Raw genomic sequence first — 14,110 nt, forward strand, 5'->3', positions numbered from 1 at the left:
TCTTAAAAGCACTTTAACAATATCTGTCAACAATTTTATGTAGGTTGAACATCTCAAATCCAAAACTTGAAATGCTCCAGTGAGCATTTCCTTTGAGCATTGCATCAGCACTCAAAAAGTTTATGATTTTAGAGCGTTTTAGATTACAGATTTTTGGATTTGGAATGCTCAACCTGTATGTGAAAGAAAGGAAAAGGAAAACTGGACAACATAAGATGAACTGGAATCTATACAGTAGGATTAAATGAACATTATAGAACTGCAGAAATACAGTATCTGAAATAAAAAACTCATTGAATGGAGACCAGACACAGAAAATGACAGGATTCATGAACTCAAGTACAGTACAATAGAAAATACCCAATTTGAAGTGGCATAGATAGAAAAAGAGCAAAATAGGGCAAAAGAGATTTGAGACATAGTTGTTTGAATCTAGCATACTTGTAATTTCATAGATCTAGCATACTTGTAATTGAAGTTCAAGTGGAAAAGAGAATAGGACAGGAGCTTGAAGAGATAATAGCTGAGAATTTTCTAAAACTGATAAAAGTATGACAAATGTCTTAAAGATTCAAGAAGTTCAGAAACACTAAGCAGAATAAGTAAAGAAAAAAAACAAAATACTGCCTAGGTACATCATAGTCAAACTGCTGGAAACCAAAAATAATGAAAAATAGAAATAAAAAAAGTTGAGAGATAAAACACTTAATACTTACAAAGGAGCACTAATAAAACTGGTGGCTACATAGAGATGTTTTTCTTTTCACCTTTAAAGATGTTTCAGTATTTTCCATAGTTTCTGTATGTAACCAGTTGACACTGGAACATCTTCAAAATGCTAAAAGAAAAAAACAGCCAACCTAGAGTTCTATACTTAAAGAAAATTTCCTTTTTTTAAAAAAAGAGAAATAAGGATATTTTCAGACAAACACAAACTGGAAGAATTCATCTCCAGTAAACCCACATCACAATAAATATTAAAAGAACTTCTTTGGACGAAAGGAAAATTATTTCAGATTGAAGGATGCAACTACAGTAAGGAATGAAGAGCAAAAGCTTAAATATGTAGATAAATATGCAAGGATATTGACTATTTAAAAGCAACAATGCTGTTTTATGGGTTATGCAACTTATATAGAACTAAAATATATGTCAGTAGCACAAAGGAAGGAGGTAAGCAGAGGATTAAGATTTAATTTATTTAAATTTATTAAAATTTATTGTTTTATTATAATATTTTATTTATTTATAATTATGTATTTGTAATTCTGCCAAAAATGTATTTATAATTATATTGTATTATAAATTTATTTGTTTATTAAAATTTATAAAATTTATTAAAATAATTATTTTAAGATAATTTAATCTATTTTAAGATTCCTCCAGAGGAATAGACAAGAAAGTCCATAAGGATATTGAACATTTGAACACTAATGAACAAATATGACCCAATTGACACAGACCATTACACCCAACAGCTTCAGAATACATATTTTTTAGGTGTACATGGAACATTTAACAAAGTAGACCTTATGCTAATTCAAAAAGCAGCTCTTAAAAGTATGTGAGAGTATGTTTTCTGACTGAAGAGGAATTTGAACCAGAAATCAGTAATGGAAAGATAACTGGATAAGTCCCTAAAAGTTTAGAAATTGACAGTATACTTCTGAATAACCCATGGGTCAAAGAAGAAGTCAAAATGGAAATTAGAAAATACTCTGAACTGAGTGAAAGTAAAAATATGTGACAGTGCTTAGAGGAATATTTATAACTTCTTTAACTTAAGGATCTGCAAATTACCATGCATGGGAAAAATTCAGCCCACTACCTTTTTTCGTAAGTAAAGTTTTATTGGAATATGGTCACACTCATTCATTTACGTATTGTCTGTGGCTGCATTCGTGCCACAGTAGCGGAATTGAGTCATTACAACACAGATCATATGGCCCACAAGGCCTAAAATATTTATAATCTCACCATTTATATAAATGTCAACTCTTTATTGACATATTGGAAAAGAATAGCTGTTGTGAATTATGGTAGATTTTTTACAAAGTGCTACAGCAATGACCCTCCCATTCTTGTTGCTCTTTGGAACTCCATGAGACTATCTCAAAAAGCCTAGTTTACTTTCTTGAGCAGCAGAGCCCTCAGCTCAGCTCAGCCCTCCCTACAGACCAGATAGCCTACCAACTGCCAGACATGAGCATGAGGCCATCATAGACCATCCAACCCCAGCCAACTCAGCCCATCCCCAAATCACCTGTAGAATCATGGGAAACATATGTTTGTTTTAAGCCACTAAATTTGTAGGTGATTTATTATATGTAAAAAGGAAAAGTGGACAACATAGTAAAATGAATTGGAATCTATATGGTAAGATCAAATGGACATTATAGAACTGCAACTATATACATACATTATTGATTTACTTATAAAAATCAATAATTGACAGAGGAAAAGAATAATTCATTGGTTCAATTTGTTTGAATGCCTAATCTGAAAATCTGTTACCTGAAATGCTCCAGGGAGCGTTTACCTTGATTGTCATGTCAGCACTCAAAAAGTTTGGATTTTGGAGCATTTCAGATTTCAGATTTTGGATTAGGGATTTTCAACCTGTATGATTAAAATTGTTTTCATTTTTTTGTTCTCTCCTTGAATAAATGATATTTGTAAGTAAGTCTCAGGAATAATCATGTTAGGTAATACAGAGATTGATGGGTCATCTAAATTGTTAGATTATGTAAATTGTAATTGCCAGTATTCACTTCCATAAATGAGTCGCAAAACACGTATCAGGTTTTATATGTAAAAACGTAACTAATATATTTTTTAATTCTTTTTTGGATAGTCTCAGGATAAAACATCGGGAGGTGTTAATCCAGAACCTTGTCCAATCTGTGCTCGACAGCTGGGAAAACAGGTAAAATTATAATAAACATCACATGCATTTATAAAATACCTTACGGTTTTCAAAGGTTTCTACATAAAATCTTTCTCTCGTTTTTCTCACCACTAGTTTCTATGAAAGGCAAGTATTACCATTATCTTAAAGATAGCACTAGAGGTTAGGTGACATGCTTAGGGTTAGATGTTTGAGCAATGCTTTTCTTAAATGGGAAGTAAAAAAATATTTCTAGAATGACCCCATCTTTTTCATTAAAGATGCACAGTTTCAAACATTGTTTCCAGTCACAAGGTTGTGTCCAGTAATTTGACTTTGTCAGGTTAACATAGTTATTCAATAATTATACAGAAAGGTAATATAACACACATAGAGTTACTTAAGGTATTACATTAGTATAGAATCATAGTTCTTGCCAGTATTAATATCGCATAATACTTGTACTTCAGAGTACAAGTGAATCTCTTTTAGGGAAATTTAGATGTGATTTTGGTAGACCACCATATTAAATATATTTCTTTGTGAATATTAGTATACATAATGTCTGTAAACTTGGTAGAACCATATTCTCCTCTAGGAGAACTGCAATTTATGAAAATACAAGTTTCTGCTTTCTATGGTAAATCTCTCTCTATATATACCAGAATATTCATTGCTCTTGAAAATGTGAAAGATAAGCCTATTACTGGTGAAGAAGTAGAGATATTCTTGGCTGTTTTTTTCTGTGGAGCTGAGAGTTGAAAGGTAAATATATGCATTCCATATTCTGACCAGTAATAATCAAGAAGAAAGTACCTTTTAGTTTCCAAGATTGGTGGAGAAGGTGAGATCACAAGAATACTTTATTTGCTAATACATCTTAAAGGGAGAGATACTACATTGGAAACTAAGCAAAATAGTAGTTTACAAATGCTGGTTACTTCTGACAAAAGCCAGTGATGAAACTGATAAAAGTTGTGATAAAAATGGAAGAAATCATGACAAAAAGTAGTATTTTTTGCTTTTAGTTTTGATAAGATTTATGCAACTGGACTGTCTCAGATATTTTATTTCATTTTGTCTTGAACATTTTCAGTTTTTAAAGTTCTTTCATATACATTAGTTCATTTAATTCTAGCATAACCTAGGTTTCCTACACTTAGAAGACCATATTGGATTTCAATAATAGTAACAAAAATACTTTTCAAGCTCTGTTCATACTCACAATGTATAGTAGCTGTATATTTTTTTTTCCTTTTTGGATCACCTGGTTCTCCCCCTCTTCTAATTTAGGGCTATTAAGTTAGAATCTATCAGAGATAACCCATATGTACCAGCTGATGCCCCTGGAGGCATTGCCATTTGTCTCTTCTTTTTGGGTCAGTCAGCTTCCTGTCACTCCTAATGCTCAGGTGCCAGGTATCTTGTTGCTTCTTCTCCATTGCACATGTAGGTGGACCTGTCTTGATGTTTAGTTGGTCCATTTTGAGCTCCAGCGAGTCACAAAACTCCTTTCCAGTAGAGTACCCCAGTGGCACTAGAGGTACGTAAAGTACAATATAGTGCTGCTCTGTGTCATACAAAAATTCTAGTAAAACAGCTCTTCAATTTCATTAGTCTCAACTCCTGTGGACTCTGGCAGAGGTGCAGCTAGAGAACAGTAGAATAGTATTATCTGATAATAGGCAAAATAGTGGTTTTAAAACCAAGCTTATATACCTCAATTTTCTCTTCTTTCAATGTGAGTTCTTTTCCAAAGAGCATCTTAGATGATCCAGCAAAGAACCTCAAGTGGGCCAGCTACACACTTTCTTTCCATACATGTCCAAATCTTAAAAAAAAAAAAACATAGCTTAAGGATTTAGAAGCTTTGTCACTCAAAAGACACTCAGTTTTTCTTATTGTTTTTACCAGATGAAAAAGGTTAAATCTACATTTATAAGATGCCATAGCTTTTAGAACTTACACCTAGACTGAATCTATTGCTCTTACGTCTCTCATTGCCAAAGAGGGCAAAAGTTTCCATGGTATGTTGCAGAGATTCAGAGAGGATTATTTTATTTTTCCCGAATAGGACAAGGGGTTTCTTAAACATTTCTTTTTGGCTGGGTGCGGTGGCTCACAACTGTAATCCCAGGCTGAGGTGGATGGATCACGTGGTCAGGAGTTCGAGACCAGTCTGGTCAATGTGGTGAAACCCTTCTCTACTAAAAATACAAAAATTAGCTGGTCGTGGCAGCAGGCGCTTGTAATCCCAGCTACTCAGGAGGCTGAGGCAGGAAAATTGCTTGAACCCTGGAAGTGGAGGTTGCAAGGTTGCAGTGAGCCGAGACCACATCATTTGCACTCCAGCTTGGGCAACAGAGCAAGAATGTCTAAATAATAATAATAATAATAATTTCTTTTTGTTTGTAATTTTTTAAATAACCAGAACCACTTTCAAAATAAATTTGAGATACTAACTATCCCATATTATTTTCTATATAAGTGCTTTAATGTGTGAAAATATAAATCTATTTTTTAAATTAAATGGAACATATCGAGTATGATATTATCTCCAAATTAATATTCTGAGTCCCTCTGTTACATCTGTTGTTAGAGTGCTGAAGGACTAATTTACATTCTTCCCAAATACAGAAATGAGAACACCACCTTTCTACAAAGTAATGATGACTGACTATCAGGCTCACTTTTAGAATAAACAGAACTAAAGATTATGAAAGCTTACTTTGGAATAAAAAATTAATTTGAAGGCACAACTTGGCTTTATGACAAAGAATATTAATATCATGAAATCTTTAGGAAGAAAAATTTGTGAATCTCTTCTCTTTTTAATATACTTATAAATTGTAAGGCATCTCTGATAGCACTAAGGCTTGTTCTGTTTTCTTTTTAGTGGGCGGTACTGACCTGTGGTCACTGTTTCTGTAATGAATGCATTTCTATAATTATTGAACAATACAGCGTGGGATCTCACAGAAGCTCCATTAAGTGTGCAATCTGCCGCCAGACCACATCTCACAAAGAAATCTCGTATGTCTTTACCTCAGAGAAAGCAAACCAGGAGGAGGACATCCCTGTGAAGGTAAAGTAGGTCAGGAACACATAGAAGCATAGGTAAGGCAATATAATATAGGAAGCAGTATCTGATTAAGAAAGCATGAACATCAGAACAAGCTTGACCGTGAATAGGGAGATGCCACTGTTGTCCGTAGATACACTGCCTGAAAGCCTCAGCTTAACCATCTAATTTTTAATTGTGGGAGGAACACAGAACACTTATTCAAACATGGTTAGCGATAGTCATGTACACTGTGGCTAAAATGTAACATCTTAAAATTACAGTTTCCTATCATCCTTTATAATATTTCTATCCACCACAAGTAGATAGAGGTCTGGTTACATTAGAGATTTATTTAAAGAAAGAGTTTTCTTCTTTCTTTTACTCATCCCCGAATGTAAGGAAAAAAGGATGTGTCTAACTAAACAGAAGGATAAAATAAATTGGCTAATGAAGACAGCTACAAGAAAGAGGTAATGTGCTTTTTAAACAGCATGGATTGACATTCTAGGATAAAGCCAAATTTTGGCTTTATTTTCCTAATTTTTTTCCATGCTTCAGAATTTTAAGAAAATTACTATAATGTGATATCCAGACTGGATCTGTAATTGGATTTACTGCTTTTAAGCGTTATTTAATAAAAAGCCAAGACTATATTCTTCTTTCTTTTCCTTAACTATGCTTTTTTAATTTTTTTTTTCTAACCAAACTTGAACAAAGGACACATCAGTATCTAAATTTAGTAGCAAATGTGGGCTTTAAGGAATAGTTAGAGAATGAGGCTTAGAGAATGATGGGGTTGACTCTTAAGCAAGATGAAGTATTCTTTATTCCTTCTGAGTTTTTGATACTCCTCACTTTTAAGTAATGTGTTTTTTAAGTAGAATCAGCTGCAAGTTGAAATTCACTACCAGTAGTTAAGCAGTTATTATGGTACCCTTCTCCCAAGAAAACTGTAGCTGCATTAAAAAACTTTTAATTGCTCTTTTTTCACTGTTATTTGAGTAAAACCTGAAAATATCAGTCATATTGCTCTTTAATCTGTTGGGATAAACAGCATTCCACAGTTAGAATAAGCATTCATCCATTCATTCCACATGTATATATTGGACACGTACTAGCACACAGGCGGTGTGCTAGGCCTCATAGACACAGCATACACATAAATAAAACAGATATGGTTACTACTCTTGTGGAGATTGGTGAAGGAGTTTTGAGTTGGGGCAAGAAGCACAGATGTTAACAAATAATTAATGTGTTATAATTGTGATAAGCACTACAAAAGAACAAAGCTGGAGGCATCATGCTACCTGATTTCAAACTATACTACAAGGCTACAGTAACCAAAACAGAATGGTACCAAAACAGACATACAGGCCAATGGAGCAAAACAGAGACCTCAGAAATAATAGCACACATCTACAACTGATCTTTGACAGACCCGACAAAAACAAGCAATGGGGAAAGGATCCTGTTGGGTAAATGGGGCTGGGAAAACTGGCTAGCCATATGCAGAAAACTGAAACTGGACCCCTTCCTTACACCTTACAAAAAAATTAACTCAAGATAGATTAAAGACTTAAATGTAAAACCCAAAACCACAAAAATCCGAGAAGAAAACCTAGGCAGTACCATTCAGGACATAGGCATGGACAAAGACTTCGTGACAAAGACACCAAAAACAACTGCAACAAAAGCCAGAATTGACAAAGGGAATCTAATTAAACTAAAGAGCTTCTGCAGAGCAAAAGAAATTATCATCAGTAAACAGGCAACCTACAGAACGGGAGAAAATTTTTGCAATCAACCCATCTGACAGGTCTAATATCCAGAATTTACAAGGAATGTGAACATATTTATAAGAAAAAATCAACGCCATCAAAAATTGGGCAAAGGATATGAACAGACACTTCTCAAAAGAAGATATTTACATGGCCAACAAACATGAAAAAAAGTTCAACATCACTGATCATCGGAGAAATGCAAATCAGAACCACAATGAGATACCATCTCACACCAGTCAGAATGGCGATTATTAAAAAGTCAAGAAATAATAGATGCTGGCAAGCCTGTGAAGAAATAGGAACGTTTTTACACTGTTGGTGGGAATATAAATTAGTTCGACCATTGTGGAAGACAGTATGGCAATTCCTCAAGAATCTAGAACCAGAAATCCCATATGACCTAGCAATCCCTTTACTGCATGTATACCCAAAGGAATATAAATCATTCTGCTATAAAGACATATACACACAAATGTTTATTGCAGCACTATTTACAATAACAAATACATGGAACCAATCCAAATGCCCATCAATGATAGACTAGATAAAGAAAATGTAGTACATATGCACCATGTAATACTATGCAGCCATAAAAAGGAATGAGATCATGTCCTTTGCAGGGACATGGATGAAGCTGAAAGCCATCATCCTCAGCAAACTAACACAGGAACAAAAAACCAAACACCACATGTTCTCACTCATAAGTGGGAGTTGAACACTGAGAACACATGGACACAAAGAGGAGAACAACACACACCAGGGCTTGTTGGGGCAGGGGAGTGAGGAGAGGGAACTAAGAGGGCAGATAAATAGGTGCAGCAAACCACCATGGCACATGGATACCTGTGTAACAAACCTGCATATTCTGTACATGTATCCCTTTTTTGTTGTTTTTTTTTTTTTAAAGGAAAAGAAAAACCTGAAGTCTCTGAGGGAATGACAAGCAGGTATCTAAAGGATGAATGATGGATTAGTCAGCCTGAGGAGAGAATAGGTTGGCTCCTAGACAGAGAAAAAGAAAACCAGAAGAGAGCAGTGCATGGAAAAGCCTAAGACAAGGACTCAAATGGATCTGAGTGGCTGAAGTGTAGAAAGCAAGAAGGAGAATGCAGTTGAATGAGCCTGGAGACCTAACTGGGGGACCAGATGTTGAAGGGCCACCTGAAGATTTGAGAATTTTATTTATTTAAGGAGAAAGCCATTAAATATTATAAGCAGGGATGTATCATGATCACATTTGGATTTCAAAAAGATTTGTGTGGAGAACAGATGATGAGGAACAGAATAGAGCAGAAGAAATTTGGAGAGAGCAGTTTAGGAGGCTACAACAGGAGTAATGGTGGCTTTGATTTGGCTGATGGCAGTAGAAATGGAGAGAAGTGGGTATATTTTAGAGATGTTTAGAGTAAAGTTAGAGAATGTTGGCAGCATTAGTGAAGGAAATTTCATAGATAACCCCTGGTTTCTGATGTGAGTAAGCAGGTGGGTAATGGTATAGCTAATGATACGAGGTATTTGGAAGAGGAATACATTTAGACATACTATATTTAAGGTGCCTAAGACATCCAAGTAGAACTATCCAGAAAAGTATTGATATGTGGAGCTAGAGATACAAAATTCAGAGTCACTAATAGAAAAGTTTGCTTCAGATTGAGTCCTATGAAGTCCATAACTTTAAAAGATTGAATCAAGTTGGGAGGGCTGGAAAATGAGAAGGAGCAACTAGGGACAGGCAATCCAGGGGGGTACGCTGGCAACAAAGACCACAGGGATGCTCTGCTTCGGTGAAGAGGCAGTAGTGCTGAAGGTGGATCAACTACAATGTAGACTAATTTGTCTAATGAGGTCACTGATGACTTTAGAAGGAGCTCTTTTAATACAAATGTAGAGGCAGAAAGCAGATTGGGGGGGATTGAGGGATGAGCAGGAAGTCAACAAGTAGAAAAAATGCCCAACTGTTTCATAAATTTAACTGTGAGATAGAATCAGAATTGTAACCAGAAGATATGAAAACAGAAAGACATCACTTTTTTGTTGTTGTTTTGTTTAAGACAAAAGATTCTTGAGCATGTTTAGTCTCCAGTGAAAAAAGGATAGACTGAAGATGTAAGAGAAAGGATAATTTGTAATACAAGTTTCTTGAAAAGAAGGAGAATGTTGATGTATAAAAAGTAGAGTTTTCATTGAAGTCAAATAACAGGTATAAATTGGGCTATTGAGCACAAAAGATAGAAGCATAGGTGTTCTTATCTGAGAATGGGAGATCATAGTCATTCCAAAGAGGACAGGTCTGCCAGATGTGACTGTAGAAGTAGGTGACTCAAGTGAGGTAGAGAAGAAAAGATGCTAGAAGATGAAACAATGAGACCTGAATTTTGGATGAGCTGTCCAGGCAGACAGTATGTAGTATCTAGAGTTGAGGTATAGAGTAAATTAGGCACCAAAGTTCTTTAGTGAATGTAGGGTAGAGTTCAGTAAATTATAGCAAAGGGTAGAGTTGGGAAAACTGGGCTTCAGGAGGCTCAAAAAATGGAAGTCGTTACACAAATGAGAACTAATGCTGTGAAACCTGCATTTGTGGACCAGCACTCAAATGCAACACTCATCCTTCACTCAAAAGGGCTGCTGAGAGACCAGTATGCTTAGAGGATAGCCACGTTCTAATTAGAGCAGGGAAGTGAAGAGCAGTATTTCTACAAGAGGTAGAAAATATGAAACAATTTGTTTCATAAAATACAAGTTCCAGGGGGCGCCAGTGAAAGATCGAGGAGTGAAAGGAGAAAAATTAGAGGGTAAACAAGCAGGAAGGAAGTGCAGGACAGTATGGGAATAACAGAACAGGCAAGGATACGTGATGAGAGCATCATGACCTAAGGATCATCTAGTCCTGTTCCCTATCTGTGAATCCCCTGAATACATTTTACAGTCAGCCCTGTGTATCTGTGGATATAGCCAACCATAGATCAAAAATATTTGGAACAAGAAAAATTCCATGAAGTTCTAAAGAGCAGAACTTGAATTTGCAGCATGCTGAGTTTACATTGAATCCACGCAAATGAAATGATGTGTAGGATTATATGAGGTAATCTAGAGATGATTTAAAGTATATAGGAGGATGTGTGTATGTTATATGCAAATATGACATTTTATATAAGTGCCTTGAGCATCCTGGGATTTTGGTATCCACAAGGGTTTTGGAAGCAGTCAGTCCCTCACAGACACCGAGGGAGGACTGTATTTTTAAAGCAAATGCCAAAAAGTTATTGAATGAAGAGGTAGGTGACTTACAGTGCAGCCCTGAGGCATTTAACAGTTATTCTTTATCCTGCCTGCAGTACTTAGGAGCTATGCTGCTTCCCAGTCCCTCTCTCCCCAATTTCTTCCCACTCTTATAGTTTCTCCTTTCCTTCCCATAAAGATAGTCTTTCTTAGCCCTTCCTTTTTTCTCTTCTTTCTCTTCCTCTGGCCACAGCATCTCAAGGGCCACAGATGGCCTTTGTGGCTAAGAAGAGGTGGCTCACCGTTAGGTGACAGCATGCATCACAGTACAAGGAACTGGCATAAGAAAGAACTGCTGTGTCAGGTTTTGTGCAGAGAGGTTAAGGAAGTGATTGCTCTAGCTACCGGTAAACAGCACAGCCTCTACGAAACTGAGTCATTGAGCCCATCAAATCCAAACACCTGTTCTTTTTATGGCAGCTTTCCTAGACACCCAAGATAGAGATTGGCACAGTTACATGTGCTGTGCTGTTGGAGCAGGGATATCAGTGTATAAGTACTGTTTATTGTGCTCTCCCTTCTCACTGTCTTTCATGGGTATTGATGAACACGTGAATTAACTGAAGCATCTTTAAAAAAAAATTAAGATTATAGAATTTACTAATTTCCCTTTTTATCATAGATGCACATGTAATTACATTTCCTTTTCTTAAACATAAGACTGAATATTGTACCATTGTGTGGGCAAATTTTATCCCTCCTCGACGTCCTCACATTGCTTCATGCCACGTTTAGGTTGGCTCTTCACTGCTTTTTCTGTTACCATTTGTGTCTGCCACATTTGCCTTGTGCTTCCTGTCTCTTCTTCTGACTTCTGTCACACTTCTGCCCTGCTGTCTGTCACTTCCTCCTTGAAACATCAGCTTATTGTATTCTGAGACTTCACTCCTCTCTTGTGACTCTTTGAAACTTCCACATAAATGATCATATTGCCTATTTTGGATTTGTATGTAAATAAAGATGGCTCTGTGTAAATAATTAAGGCATTATTTTCAAATTTTAGAACTACTAGTTCCAGTTATTTCTAAACCTAGTTTTTTTCTTTATATTACTGTTGATTATCAAATCCCTGATCTTTAACAAACAATACTGACAATTTTTTATTTAATTGAAGTGTTTATATTATCTGAAATATAAAATTTATTTCTGAAATGGTTATTTCACTGTATTTATGTCAAGATTCTCAGACATAGCAAACCATATATCATACATAATGCTTAATCATATAGCTTTTTTGTGGATAAAAAATATTTGGAAAACATAAAACTATTATTTATTAGTAGTAGACATTTTTAAGTAGTATTTCTTGGAAATAAGAGATTTTACAATGTAAGGAATGCTGTTGATTGACCATAGATACGAAATGAATACTGGGATCACAAATGTCCTGTTTGGTGGATGCACTTAAGTTGAAAACCATTTCTTCCCTAGCAACAGTGTGACAGTATTCCTAAATGACCTTTGGAACCTACTGGGCATCTCACAAAGTAAACAAAATTCCCCTTGCAAGTTCTGACAACTGCCAGGCATTTTGGATGGTGAAGTAGGCCTCCTGGCAGAACATATGGCCCACATGTCTTGTTCCCTGTGTCTTACATTTGGCTAGGTTTTATACAAAGCGTTTTACCAGTGGAAACCCTGACCCTATACTGAACAAGAGTCTTAGATAATAAGAAATTTCTGTCCGGGAGAAAATAGATACAGCCACTACATAGATACAGTGACAGCAATACAGTACCCTTCCCACCCACCACATGCTACACAATTGCTTTTTTGGTCAAACTTTTAAGTATCTGACCATCAACTGGCCTGCTTTTTAAAATAAATATTTTTGTTCGGCCTCTACCTCCATAAACTTTGACTCATTAGACCTGGGATGTGGTCCAGAAATCTGCGTTTTTAGCAAGCAAATCTCTTAATAATAGAGATATCTTATACAGCCTTTTTGTAGAGAAAAAAAACTCTGTATTTCTACATTCCAACTCAAGAAGAAGCCTAGCCATACTGTGTGTAGAATTCTACATGTGGAATTCTATTGTTTTTTTTATTTGAATTTTTGTTCAATTAATTTAAAGATCATTTGTGACATCTGTCTTACACTTTTAAAATATAATTAAAATAAACATCTGAGTGGAAAAAACTGATTATGAAATTCTGAGTTTGAAATAGGAATAAAATAATTTGGTAAGTATAATCCAGAAGTGATTATATTTAAATATATTTATCTAAATATTCTTATATAAGTTTTATATAACATGAACATTAACTGGTAAATTTGGAATGCAGTTGTATATTTTTTGTTAAAATATGTCATGACTAAATATAATTGCAAAAAAAAATACCATTTCTATTTCTGTTCACTGGCCAAGTTAATACTTGTAATTCTGAACTGTTAGCCTCATGTTAAAGTTAGCCATAGCTTGCAATAAATTGAACACAGAGTAGTGACTTCTAAGATATAAACTAAAACTTATCTTTATGAAAAAATCATTTGTTGAGTGTAAACTCCATTAAAAGGTAGAGGACTTGTTCATGAGGTAGGGATGTTGTTTTATTCACTATTTTGTATGAGGCATTTGGAACAATACCTGGCATGTAATAGGCACTCAGTAAGTATTTGAATGCATGGATGGATAACAATTGAATAGTCTGTGTAAACAATTGAATAGTCTAAAGCCAAGCTACAGTGTATCTTTCTACACCAATACTCAGATTTTTACCATTAATATTGCGCCCTCTTTTTTCCCCAATGATAAGTCTTCAGTGCATGAAAAGCACTTCCTCCCTCTGAAATTACATTGGTAAGATATGTCATCTCATTCTGGAGGGGAGAGGATTAAAATCTAGATCAGATGCTACTTGGTTGCTTTATTAGAAGAATTTTTTTCAGTCTACGAATATATGGCAAAGAAACAAAACTGAATTTTCTGTCATTTTAACACATTTAACAACTTGTAATTCAAAGTTTAGGTTCTCCACATTTTACAACAGGAGGCTGCAACTATAGAACACCTTATTCCAATCAGATTTAACTCTGTGATAACAATAAGTTAGTGGCACCTGTTAGAGCAGATAAGAAGCCACATGACATTTCTGATC

General features: G+C 35.2%; 1 protein-coding gene across 6 annotated transcripts in view; it reads left to right on the plus strand.

Annotated features, from left to right (window-relative positions):
- LOC116463123 (E3 ubiquitin-protein ligase SHPRH) overlaps positions 1–14,110 on the plus strand; it is an 85,711-nt gene that overhangs the window by 48,339 nt on the left and 23,262 nt on the right. For all 6 annotated transcript variants that reach the window (XR_004246576.2, XR_004246575.2, XM_058434464.1 and 3 more), the window contains exons 24-25: positions 2,855–2,926; positions 5,784–5,972. Coding sequence is in view for 4 of the 6 variants with exons in the window: in XM_058434464.1 (XP_058290447.1) it covers positions 2,855–2,926; positions 5,784–5,972 (261 nt within the window). In the remaining 2 variants the exon portion in view is untranslated. The remainder of the gene's footprint in view (positions 1–2,854; positions 2,927–5,783; positions 5,973–14,110) is intronic.

The sequence above is a fragment of the Hylobates moloch genome, unplaced genomic scaffold (genome assembly GCF_009828535.3).
Source record: "Hylobates moloch isolate HMO894 unplaced genomic scaffold, HMol_V3 SCAFFOLD_26, whole genome shotgun sequence".
NCBI classification, from domain to species: domain Eukaryota; kingdom Metazoa; phylum Chordata; class Mammalia; order Primates; family Hylobatidae; genus Hylobates; species Hylobates moloch.